The sequence below is a fragment of the Hemibagrus wyckioides genome, linkage group LG05, assembly GCF_019097595.1.
Source record: "Hemibagrus wyckioides isolate EC202008001 linkage group LG05, SWU_Hwy_1.0, whole genome shotgun sequence".
Lineage (NCBI taxonomy): Eukaryota > Metazoa > Chordata > Actinopteri > Siluriformes > Bagridae > Hemibagrus > Hemibagrus wyckioides.
Genome location: NC_080714.1, coordinates 19,211,048 through 19,229,320, shown reverse-complemented (window position 1 = coordinate 19,229,320; position 18,273 = coordinate 19,211,048). Strand labels below are relative to the sequence as shown.

The 18,273-nt window shown below is 41.4% G+C and overlaps 2 protein-coding genes across 9 annotated transcripts in view; both read left to right on the top strand.

Annotated features, from left to right (window-relative positions):
• Positions 1-5,536, top strand: part of abl2 (c-abl oncogene 2, non-receptor tyrosine kinase) — a 33,114-nt gene extending 27,578 nt beyond the window's left edge. For all 3 annotated transcript variants that reach the window (XM_058389511.1, XM_058389512.1, XM_058389513.1), the window contains exon 11: positions 702-5,536. In XM_058389511.1, the coding sequence (XP_058245494.1) occupies positions 702-2,359 (1,658 nt within the window). In that variant the 3' untranslated portion in view covers positions 2,360-5,536. The remainder of the gene's footprint in view (positions 1-701) is intronic.
• A 2,880-nt stretch (positions 5,537-8,416) lies between these two features.
• The window catches only part of fnbp1l (formin binding protein 1-like), a 45,848-nt gene continuing 35,991 nt past the window's right edge, over positions 8,417-18,273 (top strand). For 5 of the 6 annotated variants that reach the window (XM_058390348.1, XM_058390346.1, XM_058390345.1 and 2 more), the window contains exon 1: positions 8,417-8,620. Coding sequence is in view for 5 of the 6 variants with exons in the window: in XM_058390346.1 (XP_058246329.1) it covers positions 8,597-8,620 (24 nt within the window). In the remaining variant the exon portion in view is untranslated. The remainder of the gene's footprint in view (positions 8,621-18,273) is intronic. The other variant, XM_058390347.1, reaches the window with a different exon arrangement.

Genomic DNA, 18,273 nt, shown 5'->3' with positions numbered 1-18,273 from the left:
AATATTGAAAGTAAATGGATGGATTTAACATATTTAGTCATTTATTTATTCAACCCTAGTGTCAATATTAATGTATTGGAGTTTAAAAAATCTACACCATTGTAATAAATAATATACAATGCGGTCCAGTTGAAGCTGTTCCAGTCTAGGTTTTAGAGTTTTTAAATAAACTATAACAGCACGTTAAGGACTTCTGAGTTACTGTCAGAAATAGGCTTCAAAACATGCACCGTAGTGACCGTAGCGTCATTCACAGTCTTTTCACTGCTTTGTTTCACTATAAATGCATAGGATAGGCATTACGTCATTGCACCATCTCACTTACTGCTCCAGTATGAAAGACAATTAAGAGATGGTTCTATCTTCTTATTAAAGTGAAGCTAGGTGTTCCATTAAAAATATCCAAGCTTTGTAATTAGATCTAAACACATGGCTTCAGAAGCTAGTACGTATCTGGATGTGATGTGATGCAGGAAAAGTTTACAAGTCAAAATCTGGCCACATTTGATTAACTATACCTTCAAACCAGGAAAACCTGAACAGTATTAAATACTGTGCCAACTTTCAGATCGGTGCATTCCATCTCATCACTGTGACTGTGTAAATGAATACACCACATAGTTTAAAGTGTGTGTGCGCTTTCATATCTTTCTTCTTCTCTAACCTGGGTTTTCTTGTTTTTCTTTTTCCTGGCTTTTCAGCCTCTCTGCTGGTAGGTGATGGTCGTTCCAGCAGCTCTCCAGCTCTGCCCCGGAAGCAGAGGGACAAATCTTCTGGTGGTCTGCTTGATGATCCGCTGGATGCTACCTTTACTCGTGACCGCAAAGCTGGCTTCTTCAGCTCCTTCATGAAGAAGAAATCATCAACAACCGCTTCCACCTCTCAGCCTCAGCACAACCCCAGCGGCTCCTTCCGTGACCTCGAGACACAGCCTCACAAGAAGTACGAGCCCACGACTGCTTTTGGCACTCCTCCCCCTCCACTGCCTCAGTCTGATGGCTTGGGCTTCTCTCCATCTCATGGAGAAGGAAACCATGTTCAGTCCCGGTGCTGTGGAGCCACTTTTGGGCAGAAGCTCACTGGGTCAAACTCTTCCACCTCTACCCAGGTAGGCAGCAGCAGTAGCTGGGCAGGACTTGCAGGCTTCTTCACACCACGCCTCATCAAAAAGACCCTGGGGTTGCGAACTGGGAAGTCTTCTGGAACTGATGAAGGAGGTGGGGGAAACAGGCCATTTCCTCGTTCAAATTCAACGTCCTCCATGTCAGCAGGGCTTCCGGATTTGGAGCGCATGGCGCTAACGTTACCGCGGAACCGTAGCAAGCCACCACTGGAACGCACAGTGTCCACCAGTTCACAGCCAGAGAATGGTGGCCCGCGGCCCTCAGACACTCCGCCCAGAAAGCTAGACGAGGGGACGGCACAGATCCGGGACAGACCCAAAGCTAAACTACTGCCACGTGCGGTATCAGTGGGCACAGGAGCAGCTAGGGCACCAGGGGTTGGGGGTGAGGCCGAGTCCGATGCTCATACTCAGGGTAGAGTGGGGCAGGATGACAGGCCAGCCTGGTCTTCTCCGTCTAAAACGTTAGTTGGCCCACACAATCATAAAGTCCCAGTCCTGATCTCTCCGACGTTGAAGCCTGGCACAGCTGATGCACACCTCGTTGGTGTAGACTCACAGGGCAACCGCTTCAAACTGCTGGCCGACAGCGGCAGCGATAGACCACGACTGATCAAGCCCAAGTGTGCCCCACCTCCTCCACCCACACTGCGCACTCTCCAACACAGTTATAGCGCAGAAGGTGCCGATGAAGCGACTAACATGAGCCCAGAGATCAATGGAGATGGGGTTAAAAGGTCAGGGAGAGGGTCAGGAGGAGCTCGACCATGCATACCGCCACCACAAGCACCTCCAGCACCTGCTGCACCATCCAGTAATACGACAAGCAAAATGGCCAATGGTGGCACTACCTCTGCTTCGAAGCTGACGCTGAGACGGACCCGGCAGCAGGTAGAACGTATACCACTGGAAAAAGTGAGTAAAGAAGCTCTGCTGGAGTGTGCTGAGTGCCTGAGCCTAGCTCTCCACAGCAGTACAGAGCCATGCTCCAGCAGCCAGGTCTTGGATGCTGGACACCAGTTACTCGACTACTGTTCAGGCTATGTAGACTGCATCCCACAGACACGTAACAAGTTTGCCTTCCGTGAGGCTTTGGGAAAACTTGAACTCAGCCTCCAGGAACTGCGGGCTTCTTCTACGGGTGGAGGAGGGGGACTAGGTGGAAGTGGGACAAGTCCTGCTCTGGACAACTTGCACTCTTGCATTAAAGAGATCAGCGATGTAGTGCAAAGGTAGTTAGTGGAGTCCCATCAAACCTCACTACCCTAATAGGACTTTTTACAAGTTTTTAAGTATTGTTTTGTAAATGATTTGGGGACAGAGAATTTTCTCTTAAAAGTACCTCAGTAAAATCACTACAAACGGTCTCTCCCCCCTCTGTCATTGTTTACAGTGGACTTTGAAATCGCCAGTTGGATACAGAGCTCTAAACTTGTATATAAGCTTGTTGTCCAAAACAAATCGCATACAGTGTCTTTTACCCAGGTTTGGCTACTTATTTTGTCATCAAAAGAGCCTACATTTTAAAAGTAATTGACTGATCGAATCCAGTTTTTCAGCATATTTATATGACCGTATTGGAAAAATTGCAGATTTCTCGTCATTATCGCACAGATTATTACTTCTCACAATAACTGGATATGTGATTTGTGTCTAAATGCACAACAAACCCATCACCATAGAAACAGATCAGGCGTGTCCTGCTTGGGCTCTGCGTACACTGTTCCACATTAGCAGTAACTGAGCCTTCGGCACAAAGGGCGCATCATGCAGTCACTGTCACTTCTGATTGATTTCATACATCATTGTATAGACGTTTCAGTATTTGATTAGAAGGTCATGGTTCTGTAGCAGTGTAGGCTTATGCCTTTCTCTGTATGTCTCTGCTTTTGAGGGCATAGTGCTATTTACTTGTTGGGAATGGAGTACGGTCAACATATACTGAACATAGAGCATCATGTCTGCGGGTTAGTGCGTTTTATTTAAGTGACCTTTTCAAGATTGCTCTTGGCTAATGGCAACTAGATTCCAGTTCTTTTGTCCATAGAATGATTTTTGTCAAGACTTCCAAGCAACGAAACTCAATGGGGACAATCAATAAAGATGCATGATGATAATAATAGCAGATAATTCCAGCTGATATATGTAAGTATTTGATACGTATGTGTAGCAGATATTTTTTCAATTTCTGAGCAACATGCTAAGGTCTAACAACAGAAAGAGTTAATGGATAAAAGGATAGTTTCATATCCAGTAACTATGCCAGAATCTTAACAAATCACATATGTCAATGTTATACTGGTATTCCTATAGATATGTGAATATTGATTATAGGCTATGACTCGGAATGTTTTCAGAGGTTATAAAAGCAGGTTCGACACCTCGACCCAACAGTTGAATGTGCTGATTTTAGACATAGATGGGCTTTCGTTTGTCAGGATGGGACACGGGCACAAGTTTGGACACTGTGGTTTCCCACTGTGACTATAGACACTCACTGCAGAACAGCAACTTTACTACAATATTGCTAGATACAAGTGACACACAAACTGCCATTTCTATAGCACATTGGTTTGTACTTTTTTTTTTTGTTTGTTTTTGTTTTGTTTTTTTACTTTAGAATGTCTTCTAAACTTGAATTTTAAATTATTTCTTATTAAAAGCACAGGAAGTTTTTGTTATGGTAAACAAATAATTGTGTCCTACAAGAGAAGCATTAAAGACCATCTTTATGTAGCTTTGAGCGGTTGCCTGATCAGAAGGATATTGTTCCTTATAAAAAAAAAAGAGAGATTGAAATGAAACAAAGGTCTCCATCTGAGCATGTACAACGTGAATGTATCCATCTTGTCTAACGGTTTGTGATTTCATACAGATTGACCAGACTCCAAAACCTTAATATGAGGGTGCAATTTTCCTTTTGTTTTTAATCTTTTCTCTTATTTGAAGCCTTGTCATTAAAGTGATGATGTACTCTTTTACACTGGATGCCGTTTTAAAGCATAGATGTTAACGGGCTTGACTTAAATCATCTGTGCGTTGTAATGTGGAAATGTTATTGTCTGTACCGTTCATCTCGAATTCATTTGGATTCCTCTCAACCAGAACAGAGCGTATGTTTTCTCGCGTACGTTTAGGGAGCGGTTTTGGTTTTCATCAGACGACGCTTGGTGGTTTTCTCTACCATAAGCAGCTTCCGCAATTTCATGGTGCCTTTTTTTTTTTGTGAGAGAGATTTCATAGCTACGGAATAATAATAATAATAATAATAATGCATTGGGAAGATGGAAACGGGAAGGAGCTACTCATTTAAATGTAAAGTGATGCTTGATTCTTCAGTAGTTACACGATGTCCGACTTCGACAGGAAGATGTGCAATGTTTTGTCCTGTAGCAGTGAATAAAATGGGGCTTTTAAGACCGTTTATTCAATTTTGCTGATGAGATCTTGTTGGGATTTCCTCACTCTGACTAAATCCTCACACAACAATTTTGGGTAAAGATAGCGAAACTATAAAGAGATGTTCTAACAGATTTATTCAACCAGCAGGAAATCTAGTTATTTAGAACTGAAATGTTGGCCAGTTTGCATAGCTTTCGGGAAGGAGGATTTAACAGAAAGAGTTATAAGATCTACCCTATGTGGTTTTTCAGGGAATATTTTTGAGATACGAGAGGTTGAAATGGCAAAGTGCTTATGGTTCATTGTCACTGTTGAATTGTGGGTTGATTTAATTTCCCCAGGTAATAACGTATAGTCGTGCATCATCATCATCATCATCATCATCATGCAGTTCGTTAGTGTTGCCTTTCTGTAATTTGGCCTTTTATTCAGTTTGGGATCTTCATTCTTCATGTATGTGCTGTACGAGTTGGCAACAAAGCAAACCTGTGAATGATTAAACGGAATTTCCTGTTCCTGTTTGCTGGTCTATGTTCAAAGCCAGCTTTACACACCCATTTGCTTTGCCAGAGCATACAGTACACCTCTATTCGCCCTTTTTTTCCACTCTGCAGTTTTATTTCGACACTGTCTTTTTAATTTATTTATGTATTTTCTAAGAGATGTTGAATCCTGGAAATAACGTTCTTTTGTATGATGAGGTTTCAAGTTATGTACTTTTGTTTTTATGTCAAACTTCATTTCTATACCAAAGGCCACCTCTGCAGTCCTTCAAGTGCAATGACAAGTGGAACACTCTTAATATTAAATATGTGAATTTTAAGGGGGATTTAAAGAAAAAAAAAGGGGAGGGGGGGCAGAGGTTGACAGAATAACAGTATTTTTCTGTTATGTAAAAAGTATATTTTGTGTGATTCTAATTTAAAGCTCACTTTTAATAGCATATTACTGTGAAGTGCTCCCTCAGTGTTACACTTGATGTAAATATTGATTAAAAAGGGTTGAAGCTTATACTGGTGCAGTTTGTTTCTTATTCAAAGGTTGATGTACTTCTTACCGAGACACACTCAGTGATCTGTTGCAAATCACAGCATACCTGTATAGTGTAATTGGTCAAACGTTAGTCATCACTTATTAAGTAAACCCCGAGTTGAACAATATGGCTGTGTAACCTCTGGGAACTCAAGGGGACAAACATTATGTTGAATTGCAGTACATTTTGCAATAAGATATTTGTAGACCTGTCATTTATTATGTTTGTTTTATGTTTCTTAGAGGATATAAAAAAGGGTCATTCCTTCAGACACTCTTAGCTGGTGAGAAAATTCACAGAACACCTTGTTAGAGCAGAGGTTATTGAAGTTATGTTGCTGAATCCATTTAGTATATGTACTTTTAGTGAGATTATTTGGCCGCTACTTGAACACTGCTCAGTGAATTAAACTTCAGGGATATCAATCTGTCCAGTTAGGAAGCGTAAATGATTATGCACCTAGTGATTATAACTAATTGACTGCAAGACAACCCTCAAAATGGTTTGGATGGTTTTACAGGTGCTAACCACAGACAATTGTTCTCTCCTTAGCCTTCCTGACTGATTTGTCTCTAGTTTTGTCTTTGTCACTACTTGTAGCATTAGGCAGTACCTGAAACCCAGTCAGGTTGCACAGGTTCTCCAGGATGGCACATCCATACATGCTGGCACAAGGAGGTTTGGTGTGTCTCTCAGCACAGATTCAGCAACATGAAGGAGATATCAGGAGACGGGCTGCTACAAGTGGTGAACTGGACAGGGCTGAAAAAGGTCAACAACCTTGCTGCATTCCCTATCCATTTTATTAGGCACAACTGTACACCTGTTTATAACCTGCATAACATCATGCAGATACAGGTCAAAAGATTTAAGCTCACATTGAATATCAGAAGCTGTTGGGTATTCCCAAGTGATCAGCAGTTTCTTGAAATTTATTGCATTAAAAAACATACCTTTTTTAAAAAAAATTCGTATAATTAATAAACAACTGGTAATAATTAATCAGAATTATATATAAAAAAAAGGAAAATCAGATTCAGCTCTTGTGTGTGAACAGTAAGGGAGAGCGGGGACGGTTGCAACATGGGGCAGTTGCAACAAGGCTTATTTCTCCAATCAGGAATGAGCTAGAGTGACAATACTCAGTGAGCCCCTCCCCCCCATCTGCAAGAAATCAGCCATGTGTGACCATTCCTTCTAGAAAAAGCAAAATTCAAGGTAAAAAAGAAGTTTTTTTTAATGCTCAGAATTTTTCTCATACTGTTTAAACTGTTTTTGTGAAGCATTATTCATTCATATAATTTAAATCAGTGTTTTCTTAGCTTCTAATAGGCATAGCTAGCAAGTGTCAAAGCTGTTGTGTCTAGCTAGCATAGCAAGTTTTATCATGGCTGTCAGAGTAGGGACAGTTGCAACAAGGTGTTGCAACCATCCCACCTTGCTGTTGCAACAAATTTCATGCAAAAGATGTGTGGAACATGGATGAAACAGGGGTTACAACTGTCCAAAACCCAGAAAATATTGTTGCCAGGCATGGCGGTAGACAGTTTGGGTCATCCACATCAGCAGAAAGAGGGACACTTGTGACCCTTGCTTGTGCAGTCAGTGCACTGGGGAATATGATCCCACCTCACTTTGTATTCCCTCGTGTCCATTTCAAAGAACATTTTATCCGTGATGGCCCACCTGGATGGATTGGAACAGCCAGTGCATCTGGGTGGATGCTGGTAGAAGACTTTATCGTGTTTCTGAAGCATTTCCAACACCACAGTCCTCAGTGGATGCTAAAGTCCTGCTTATACTGGACAACCACTCATCCCTTTTGTCTCTGACAGGAATAAATTTCTGTAGAGACAATGGAATTGTCTTGCTTTCCTTTCCACCTCACTACTGTCACAAACTACAGCCACTGGATCGTACTGCTTATGGTCCTCTAAAATGAGCTGTGAACTCTTTCTGTGCCTCATGGATGAAGAGCCACCCAGGGCTGACAATGTCAATTTATGACATTCCTGGGATTGTTAGGGTGGCCCTCCCTTTGGCAGCAACACCAGCAAATGTGCAGTCAGGTTTTAGGTGCACTGGCATGTGGCCATTTAATCAGGAGGTCTTCCAAGATGTTGACTTTGCACCATCTTTGGTGACAGACCATCCTGCTCCATCCACTGCAGCTCCACCAGTTCCATCTGCCCTGCCTACACCTCCTGCAGATCCTGTCTCCAGCCGCTGTTGCTTAACCACTGCCACCTGTGCTGCCCGCACCTGCTGGAACTGCCCAAGAGACACCTTCCCATATCGATTTCTCACCTGAGAACCTATGACCTCACCCTACGACCTCTGTTAATTTTATTACTCTTTGTCTTTATCAGTTTAACCAATTTAACTCTGTCTGTTCACAAATAAAATAAAGAAATTGCAGTATGATGTTACATAATGTATTTTTTAATTACATTTTAATGAATGTCCCTGTGGACTGTTGCAACCGTCTCCTGTTAGGGGGTCAGTTGCAACTTTGTCTGTTAAAGTTTACATTGTTCATATATTATTACACGTATGGATGTTACAACAATGTGGGTGAGTAGCTGACAGATTTAAGTGTAATATACTAAAATTTTGGCTTTCTACTTAAAACGGTCACTGAGAAACTGAAGAAAATACAAAAAGTGCTTCAACCGTCCCCGCTCTCCCCTACTGATCTGGCAACCATGGATGTCTGCCAACCTGTATGTAGTAATGACGTCTACACTTAAACCGGGACTTGTTCTTCCTAATCCTGAACAGTAGAGTGTAGCATTGAGCTGAAGGTCTCGCCGTAATTATTCCCCCTCCAGGGTTTCAATGTCGTTATCGAGTCTTTCAGGCGGCTGTGCATGCGTGTGGAGAAACGAACAACGTTTAGTCGTGGACTGTTCCTGGCTTCACGCGCCCTCGGTTTGTCAGCGGTGGAGCGTCTCGCGCAGCTGTGATCTCGGAGCGGGGGAAATAAAGCACCGGTCACTGGATTGTGTGTGATTTGTTTTAAAAACACAGAAACAATAATGAGTTGGGGAACGGATCTTTGGGTAAGAAATTTCAACTACTAATGTCTTTTGTGTGGCGTCGCATTTTTGTTTAGAGACTTGAGACGTCGCGTGCTTGTTGGTTAAGGCTGCGTTTTTGCTGCACGAGCCTTTAACACTGTGCTATAATGTGACACCATATTAATTGATTATTATTATTTTGTTGCTTGTTTGTCTTTTTTATATATATATATATATATATATATATATATAATGTATACACACACACACTGAAGCACACAAGCCTTTCTCAGACTGAGGCATGGTCTGGATATTCCTCAATCTGGTTTTCACACCCAGTTTTTCCGACTGAAACAGACCTGAAGGAGATTATATGATTTTAACCTTCATTTTTTCCCCCTGGACTAATTTTCATTGCATAACATTTAATAACAGCGCTAATGCGTGTGCTGGTCGGTGTTGCTGGGTGTCGTTTGCTGAAACAATGCGGATCCGGTCGCAACTATTCATCACCAAGATATACATCTGCCGTCCTGGGAGCTAGATTTGAGCATTTAGGTAGCTAAACTAATCCGGTTTGTCTGTTTTTAAACCGTTTTAGACTCGTTTAACGTTTTGCTTCGGTTCACCTTTTTCAGGTTCGAGTGAATAAGTGTAGACGCGCTTAATAGCCATATAAGGCCGGGTTTTAGCTTTCAGGCAGGTTTCTTATTCTAGCAACAAATAGGTTTAAGGTGGATGTGAACGCGTGGTTTTGTCCCGTTTACAGCTCAAAAACAAGGACAATGAAGTGTAAGGGAAAGGGTCCCAGCTGAAGGAAGGGGTGTTGGCTGCAGCGTCCTAAAGCACGACTTCCTAAACCTGAGCCACAGACAGGACAGGACAGAGGAGAGAGAGAGAGAGAGAGAGCAAAAGACAGGACATAGGACAATAGACTAGATGGGACAGGGGACAAAACACGATAACTAGCTTCTCAGATAAAAAAAAAAAACTGTAAAGGTTTCTCTTAGACTCTTAGGTTATGATAGCCGAGTGTGGTTCTGCAACCTGATGTCCAGCAAAATTAGTAAGATTCATTCAACCATTTCATAGACACCCTTATCTAGAGAGATCTCATTTCTATACAACTGAGCAGCTTGGTGGACCTGGGATTTGAACTGACAACCTTCTGGTCAGGAGTCCCAACACCTTAACCACTAAGCTATCACTTCTACTGCCACTCTCCAAAACATTGAAATGGTTTATATTAGTGTGCATATAATTGTGATGTTCTTCCTAGTGATATAGTGGTACTGTGATGGAATACAGCTGGTGACAAAAAGAGAATGGCATAGGATGAAGAAAAACATCAGTTACAGATGTAAACAAAACATGCTAAAGAGCAAAAAAAATGAACCCTTTTGTCTAGAAGTCACTCTGAAGAACGTTTCTGCATATGCGATCCCACATTCTGGATTCTTAAGTCGCTGTGTGATCTGACATGGAGAATGTGATATTTATACAATTTAACTCGTAGAGTACACTGTAAACCATCTCAGGAAGTGATGGGTTATTTTGTTGCATTCCATTATTGCAAAAAAAAATCTCAGTGTGTATCTGTGAAAGATCAGAGCATTGGGTGTAAATGTATCCTTGTCCTAATCTGTCTCGATCTGGACGTTTCAAGATTCAAAACACATTGCTTGGTCTTCACCCTTCACCCTTCACCCTTCCACTTACTCTAGCATCAGTAAGTGGCAGTCTTCAGCTGTTGTATCCAATCTGCCCAAGTCAGAGTTCAACATGAGATGCTTTTCTGGTCATCACGGATATAACGGGTGGTTATTTGAGTTACTGTAGATTTTCTGAATCAATCTGGCCATTCTGTACTGACCTTTCTCAAGAACAAGACGACTCTGCCAGCAAAACTAGGTGTTTTTTCATAACGTTTTGTGTAAACCTTAGAGACTGTTAGTAAACATCCTAGATCAGCAGTTTCTGAAACCAACTTGTCAACAAACATATCGCTGTCACTTTCACTTCATGCATTTTGGTGTTTGCTATCCACATTAGCCAAAGTTCTTGAATACAAGGACACGAGGAGGCTTTCTTAAAAGCAAGTTTTCTCCCGAGAACCTTCAAGCGAAGATAAACCGAAGCTAAAACACAGATTTTGATGCGGAATCATTCTTCACACTTGGCTAGGTTGATTCGCACACAAAATGTATAAATGCAGCCACATCACTTCTACATCAGAGATGGGAACCGGTTCACACCAATGTGTTTGTGTTTTGTTGTGAGTTTGGTGTATGTCCAGGTTTTGTGGACAATGTGGGCGAGAGCACTCGGCTCATATCTCCTGCGCCAGATATTCCTCATAAACCATGTCATCATCTACGATCGCTTCATTTCTTCTGTAGTTCCTCTGAAATCCAGTGTATATAGCAGCCGAAGAATCTAGCCTTCATTTATTTATACTCTTGTCAAATTCACTGTAATCTCTGATCATACAACACTGAAGTACATAGAGTCTAAATGGATACAAATTCATACACACACGTCTTTTTTTTTCTCCTCTTTTTTCCTTTTATCTTGTGCACTAGGTTTATTTTTTTCCATACAGGCCTGTATGAGCGGTCAGATATGGATCTTGTAGGACAAGCCAACCTGCTCAGTGTATTTTCACAGCATTCCTAGTAGTCAGGTTTAAATTAGATTACTAGTTTGTGTATATTTGGGGAAATAACCAGAGATTATTAAGCTAATATCAGCATGTATAGGATTGAAAAACTTGTGCATCTCTAGCTGAGACCAGTTATGAAGACTGCCCAAGCTCTCACACACACACACACACACACACACACTGCTGGCATTTTTACGCAGTGTTTCCAAGAACTGTTCATATTTAATGTGTTTAAAAAATTAGGCCACTCCCACATTATAATTAAATTGGACCACAGAAAAAAGTTATGGATAGATATTTGGAGCGTTAAACACATTCAGATACGGATGTGTCATGCGTTACACCCCTAATGGCGTGCTCTGTTATTTTTCTTTCTCAAAGCCTCACTTAATCATACAGTTATTAAAAAAAAAACAAAAAACTTTGACATGCAATTCGAACCCTGCAGAATTGTCTGCAAGCTAGTGATAGGAATTATTTCGACATAAAACTTCAATACTACAGACAGCTTGATCAAATCCTTAGGATATTTTTGAGATTAGAATTACAATAGTTTCGATATTTTAATAGCTGTGTGTTGTGGCTACATGTTAGTGAACCGATACTGTTGTTCGGTGTCTTACAGAGAGTGTAGACAGTCCTGTCTAAACCTGAGAATTTAACTGTGGACAAATGACCGGATTAAATGATTGATCCTTTTAAATGCCCTGTGTGTTCTTGCATGTCATACAGGACACAACTACTCAGTTTAAAACACCTCTTCTGTGTGTCTGTCTCCCTGTATCTTTCTATCTTTCTCTCTCTCTGTCTGTCTGTCTGTCTGTGCGTGTCTCTGTTTCTGTCTCTCTCTCTCTCTCTCTTTCTCTCTCTCTCTCTCTCTCTCTCTCTCTCTCTGTCTGTCTGTGTGTGTCTCTGTTTCTGTCTCTCTCTCTCTCTCACTGTGTCTCTGTTTCTGTGTGTGTCTCTCTCTCTCTCTCTCTCTCTCTCTCTCTGTGTGCATGTCTCTCGCTGTGTCTGTCTGTCTCTCTCCCTCTCTCTCTGTATCTGCGTGTGTGTGTGTGAGTGTGTAGAGACACAAAGGCACAGTGGTTGTTGACATTAATGATCAGAAGCTGTGTGTGCAGACAGGTTTAACATCCAGAGAGTATGCGATGCTGCAGCTCGGAGAGTATGCGATGCTGCAGCTCGGAGAGTATGCGATGCTGCAGCTCGGAGAGTATGCGATGCTGCAGCTCGGAGAGTATGCGATGCTGCAGCTCGGAGAGTATGGAGTGTGTAATGCTGCAGCTCGGAGAGTATGGAGTGTGTAATGCTGCAGCTCAGAGAGTATACACTACTGCAGGTGCTGAGGTCAGGAGTCAGAGTGTCGGCTGCGTGCTCCCAGGGGTCTACTGGAGTCGTGAAGGGGAAACGGGTAAGCTCTGTCAAATTACACAGAACAAAGAGGTGATGGAAACACAATCAGTCAATCAGCTAGAGTCAGGAAACGGACATCATAATTCTACACAATTACACAATTGCAAATGAGTCATGTGAACAGCATGGGAGCTGTTGTTCATAATCGTTAGATTATCTCTGGTCACAAGGGTTTATTTACTACTTGAGACTTGTCGTCTAGTTGTTTCTAAGAAACTGTTCACTGACCTAATTTTACTCCATGTGTAGAGGTATGGTGAGGTACGGATTATTCCACCTCAAACGGTTAGGGCCTTGTGTGAGTGGTGTGTGTGTGTGTTTGGAGAGGCTTCCTGAATGATCTGAATGTTTGTATGATGGTATCCTTCTGCTTACGCCTGACTGGTTCAACCTGTCTGAACACTTGTAGTGCTAGTAAAGAGATGTTGAGTCACATACACGTGTACAAGATGATTAATGATTTATAGTTTACTCAGGTAGCCTTATTGGTTCTGCCAGATCTAGAGCTGGTGTATGACCTTCCAGTAAAAATGACTGTACATTTATTTATTTGTCCATCAAATATGTCATTGCGTAGTGTTGAAATTATGGGAATAGATAAGATCTTGCACCCAGATGGACCTTCATAAGGTTTTGGTTGCTAAGCGCTTTATCCTGGTCAGGGTCTCAGAGCCAATCCAGGAACACTGGATGGAAGGGAATAGATCTTGGGTGGGATGCCAGACACACACATACAGGAGGCCAGTAATCCTTCAGCATGGGTTTGAGATATTTGAGGAAACTGGATAACCCAGAGGAAACCTGTATGGACATGGGGAGATCATGCAAATCACAGACAGTAAGCTGGTGATGGAATCAGAGACCCTGTAGCTGTGAAGTTGTAACACTGCCGACTGCACCACTGTACCACCCACTCGATCCAATCCAGTCATACAATCTAACATGATCACGTCTTATTATTATCAACTGTTTTGTATTCATTTTGGGGTTGTAAACTTTTAATATATGGCTTTTGTAATCAGTCAGCAGCCTTTAGTTCTTCCATCTCACTCCATTCCTTTTATTTTAAACAATTTTTCTGTACGTTTCTGATGTCGGTCATTTCTCTATTTTTGGCAGCAGTGTTTTTTCCCTGAGTGGTGATTCTTGACTGGCGTACACACTGAATAAAATGTATTTATAGCCTGGCTGGGAAATCTGATACTATATCCTTATTGTAATTAATTATTCATTTCAAGTTGTTAAATAACAGTGTTATTAAAGTATCATTTTAATCAGTGTATGATTGGATGGATGGATGCAGGAAGGGATAGATAGGTGGATGGCTAGATGGCTGAATGGGTGGCTAGATAGATAGATGGACGGACGGACGGATGGACGGATGGATGGATGGATGGATAGATGGAGGAATAGATAGACGGACGGATGGATGGATGGATGGAGGAATAGATAGACGGATGGATGGATAGATAGACGGGTGGATAGATGGAGGAATATATAGATGGATGAATGGATAGATAGACGGATGAATGGATAGATGGATGGATAGATGGATAGATAGACGGATGAATGGATAGATAGACGGATGAATGGATAGATGGATGAATGGATAGATGGATAGATAGACGGATGAATGGATAGATGGATAGATAGACGGATGAATGGATAGATGGATGGACAGACAGACAGACAGACGGATGGATAGATAGACGGATGGATGGAAAGATAGATGGAGGAATAGATAGACGGATGGATGGATGGATAGATAGACGGGTGGATAGATGGAGGAATATATAGATGGATGAATGGATAGATAGACGGATGAATGGATAGATGGATGGACAGACAGACGGATGGATAGATAGACGAATGGATAGATAGACGGATGGATGGAAAGATAGATGGAGGAATAGACGGATGGATAGATAGATGGATGGATGGATAGATGGATAGATAGATGAATGGAATAGATAGATAGATAGACAGACAGTTAGTTATGGATATTGTGAATCATTCATATGTTTTGAAGTAATGTATTTTTGTTCATTGACTTTTATTAACCTGCTTAGATATTTTGAGATTAGATGTCATTATAAGGACTAATGTCCTTTTGAAGGACTGGTTTAAAAATGTGAACATTTGTGATGTGTGACACATTTCTAGCTTAGGTTTTTGCACTACTGTAGTATTTTTACATTTCTGTTGGCTGTGTTAAAGAGCACAGGTTGCACAGTAGAAGTAATCCGCGATGCCTGCAGTCTGAGGGGTTGATTTACCGAGTGTAATACGTGCCAAGTCTAGCAGTACTGCCGAGCTTTAATGTACACACACAGAATCCTGGGAAAGCGCAAGTCAGGAAGCAGCTTGTCTGAGCCGGAGTTATGCTGTGATTACATACAACAGAATCATGCATGCGTGTATTGATATAACCAGTTCTCTTTCACCTGTTGTTGCTGACCTGCTTTCTTTCATTCTAGTGAATGCAGGTGCTTTTACAAAAGCTTTCCCTTTTCAATATGCCTTTGCCCATCTAGTTTAATAACACACAGCTGTTTTATTTCTTACGTGTTTATTCTGTCAGTACAGCACTACATCTTAAGTGTATTTGCGACTTCTTTCGTTTCAGTTCAAGGCTTCTCTTCTAGCCAACCTTGAAGTGTTTATGACGTTTCTGCCCCAAATACTGAGAGACTGTCTCGTTCAAACACAAGCTCTCGCTGTTGTGTCTCTGCTCCACACTGTGACTCTTCACAAGCAGAGCTTTGTAGTTCATAATCTTCTCTCTTGGCTCTGTCCGCTACTCGCTGGCACTCTGTAAAAGGCTAGCAGCTGGGCGTAAATGTGCGCCTGTATCGCACAACAAAGATTTATTTCAGTTTAGATGTCAAAGTTTACATAGACAGAAATACATCGTTGAAAATGATGCACTAATTGGATAAATATTAGTTACAGTGTGGCAGCTGGACTATGGGAGACCACCAGGCTTTAATGGGCTTCAGTGTACATGTTCTGTGTTTGTGGAGTACCACATCCAGGCCGAGAGGATGGTATAGATCTTCAGATTCTGTTTTAATTATGGATTTAAATGTGATGATGCATTTGTGATGTGATGCGTTTTTTCATTCATACCTTATCACCTGTAAACAACCTATCTCTGTTTATCTGTTTATTCTGAGAGTCCTCTGTCCTGAAGAGTTTCCACTTTATTACTGCTGTAACTTCTGAATGTCAAAATGCACAGATACTTTAAATAAATGTCTTTTAACAAAGAACTTATTAACATTTCTATTATAAAGTCATCAGAAGTCAGATCTCTAGAAGTCTGAGCCATCACAGCTTTGTGGAACTGAACTGAGGGCAAGAAGCCTTTATTATCGCCACACATGCATTACATCACAGTGGAATCTTTTCTTCACATATCCCAGCTGAGGAAGTGGGGGTCAGAGTGCAGGGGCAGCTATGATACAGCGCCCCTGGAGCAGCAAGGGTTAATGGTCTTGCTCAGTTACCCAGCAGTGGAGGTTGGTGGTGATGGAGCTTGAACCCTGATCCTCCAAACAACAACCCAGAGCCTTAACCACTTGATCCACCACTGCCCCTTAATAAAATTAAATTTTAATAAAATGGAGAGTGTTCAGGATGGAGGATGTTGTGCTTTCTGGGTCAAGTCAAGAAGCTTTTATTGTAATTTCAACCATATAAAGGTTGAATGATTCAAATATACAGTGAGTTAAAACGACGGTTCTCCAGGACCATGGCGCTACATCAAAAAACAACACAGCGCTAAGGAGTTAAGAACTTAAAGTAAGTTGTCCTATCGTGTGCATCCTAGTGTAAACAGTGCGAGACAAAAAGACTGTAGTTGTGTTGACAGTAAGCTGTGGTGTGTTTTGTATCATTACGTTAAAGACAGGGAAAGAAGAAGCTGGAGTGTGAATCACCCTTTATAGCTGCTTTTATGTGAAGTGATAAAAGGAACTAATTTGCTTTGGGGACGTTTCATGCTGTTAAATGTAATATCACTGTTATGTATTTTCACCTTTGGATTTCTCATTGGGATCAATAAATCTGTTCTTATTAAAAATATAAGTTCTAAATAGTTACAGAGTTGATGTTTTGTTGTAAGAGGAATTAACTTTGGTGTGGTTACAGTAATTCTCACGACAACACTGTTGATTATTTTCCTTTAACAGAATCTTGTCATGTATTATTCCTAATGTATCCAGTATTTCTTGCTAACGTAAGACACTGGTGCTCATCTAATTGCATTTTTAATGTGTTTATTAATTGACGAAAAGATTTCTAATCCATTTTAACTGTTAGGCTAAATTAGCCCTCTTACTCCAACACCAGTAATATGAAGGTTTCTTTTGTTACTTTGATTTTGTTCAATAATTCCCATTCTTGATAAATTCTATAGATATTTCCTGGCCATACAGTTTGCCGTTTTAATAAATTCTGGCATGAGATACCATCCAGCATTGCAAATGCCTCAAACAATGAGCCCAGCATTCGATTCACACATAACCCTGTCCTGGGAATGCATCAGAAAGCCGTGTAGGCGTTCCTCATGTTGTGTAACCCACAGAAAAGCCGATGCTATCACAGGACCGACTCTGATCCCTTCCAGGATGTCTCACAGCCAGAGAATCTTTTTCCTTTTTTTTTTAATGCATCTCTTTTAATAATTCATCAGCCCGAGACCTGAGCATTTGCTCTTACATTGTTCCCCTCTGAGGAATAGGAAAATGAATTCAGGCTGAGCTCGGGCGCTCCGGCTCTTTGGGAATTGGCTGGAGATGTGTGTAGAGGGGTAACGGAGTTCATTGTTCTCAGACTCCCCCATTCACATTTACAGGGCCCCTCAACAGCCCTGACGGATCACTCGGCCCTGTTTACAGACAGGGAGAGAAAGAAAACACGGAGAACCGGACCGCACGTTTTTTTTTTCTTCCCCCCGTTCACCTTTGTCCAGATGACATGCATGGCTTTGTTTACAGCCAGTGGAAATATTCCCAGGGACGTTTGGTGATTATTTTTCCAGAATGGACAGAATGCTATGGGAATGCTCATTTATTCACCTCGATCGCTGTTTGAGAGACAGTTTTACGTTTTTACGTCTCAGTAAACGTACAGACGAGCAAAAGTACGAGGGTCTCTTAGTGACCTGCATACTAACTTATTTAGATGTGCTTGTGTTTCAGACTGAGTGCTTGCTGGTTTCCAGGGGGAGATTTTGTTATGCCTTCTCCCTACAGTGCATATCATTTGTTTTAAGTAACTGTTTTTGTTTTTTTGGCCTAAATAACGTCTCTGTCTGAAAAGAGTGTCTAGGCTCCGTGTTTTGTAAGCTTGCTATATTTTACAGCCTGGCTTTAATGTGTTACCTGGCTGCAGATGGAAATGTCCTGCTGTTCCTGGATTATTCGTTGAAAACGATCTTGCCAGCAACTTGTGTTCTGTTGAACTTCTGCTCAGTGAGAATACTGACCTCTTATCCAGGTAACATCATTATGTAGGGTTTTTTTGGTATTCTGAGGCTGTATTTCCCATTCATCTGATAAAAAAGCCTCTCCCTTCTAAATTCATAACCATCATAAAGCCAGTTTTATGTCAG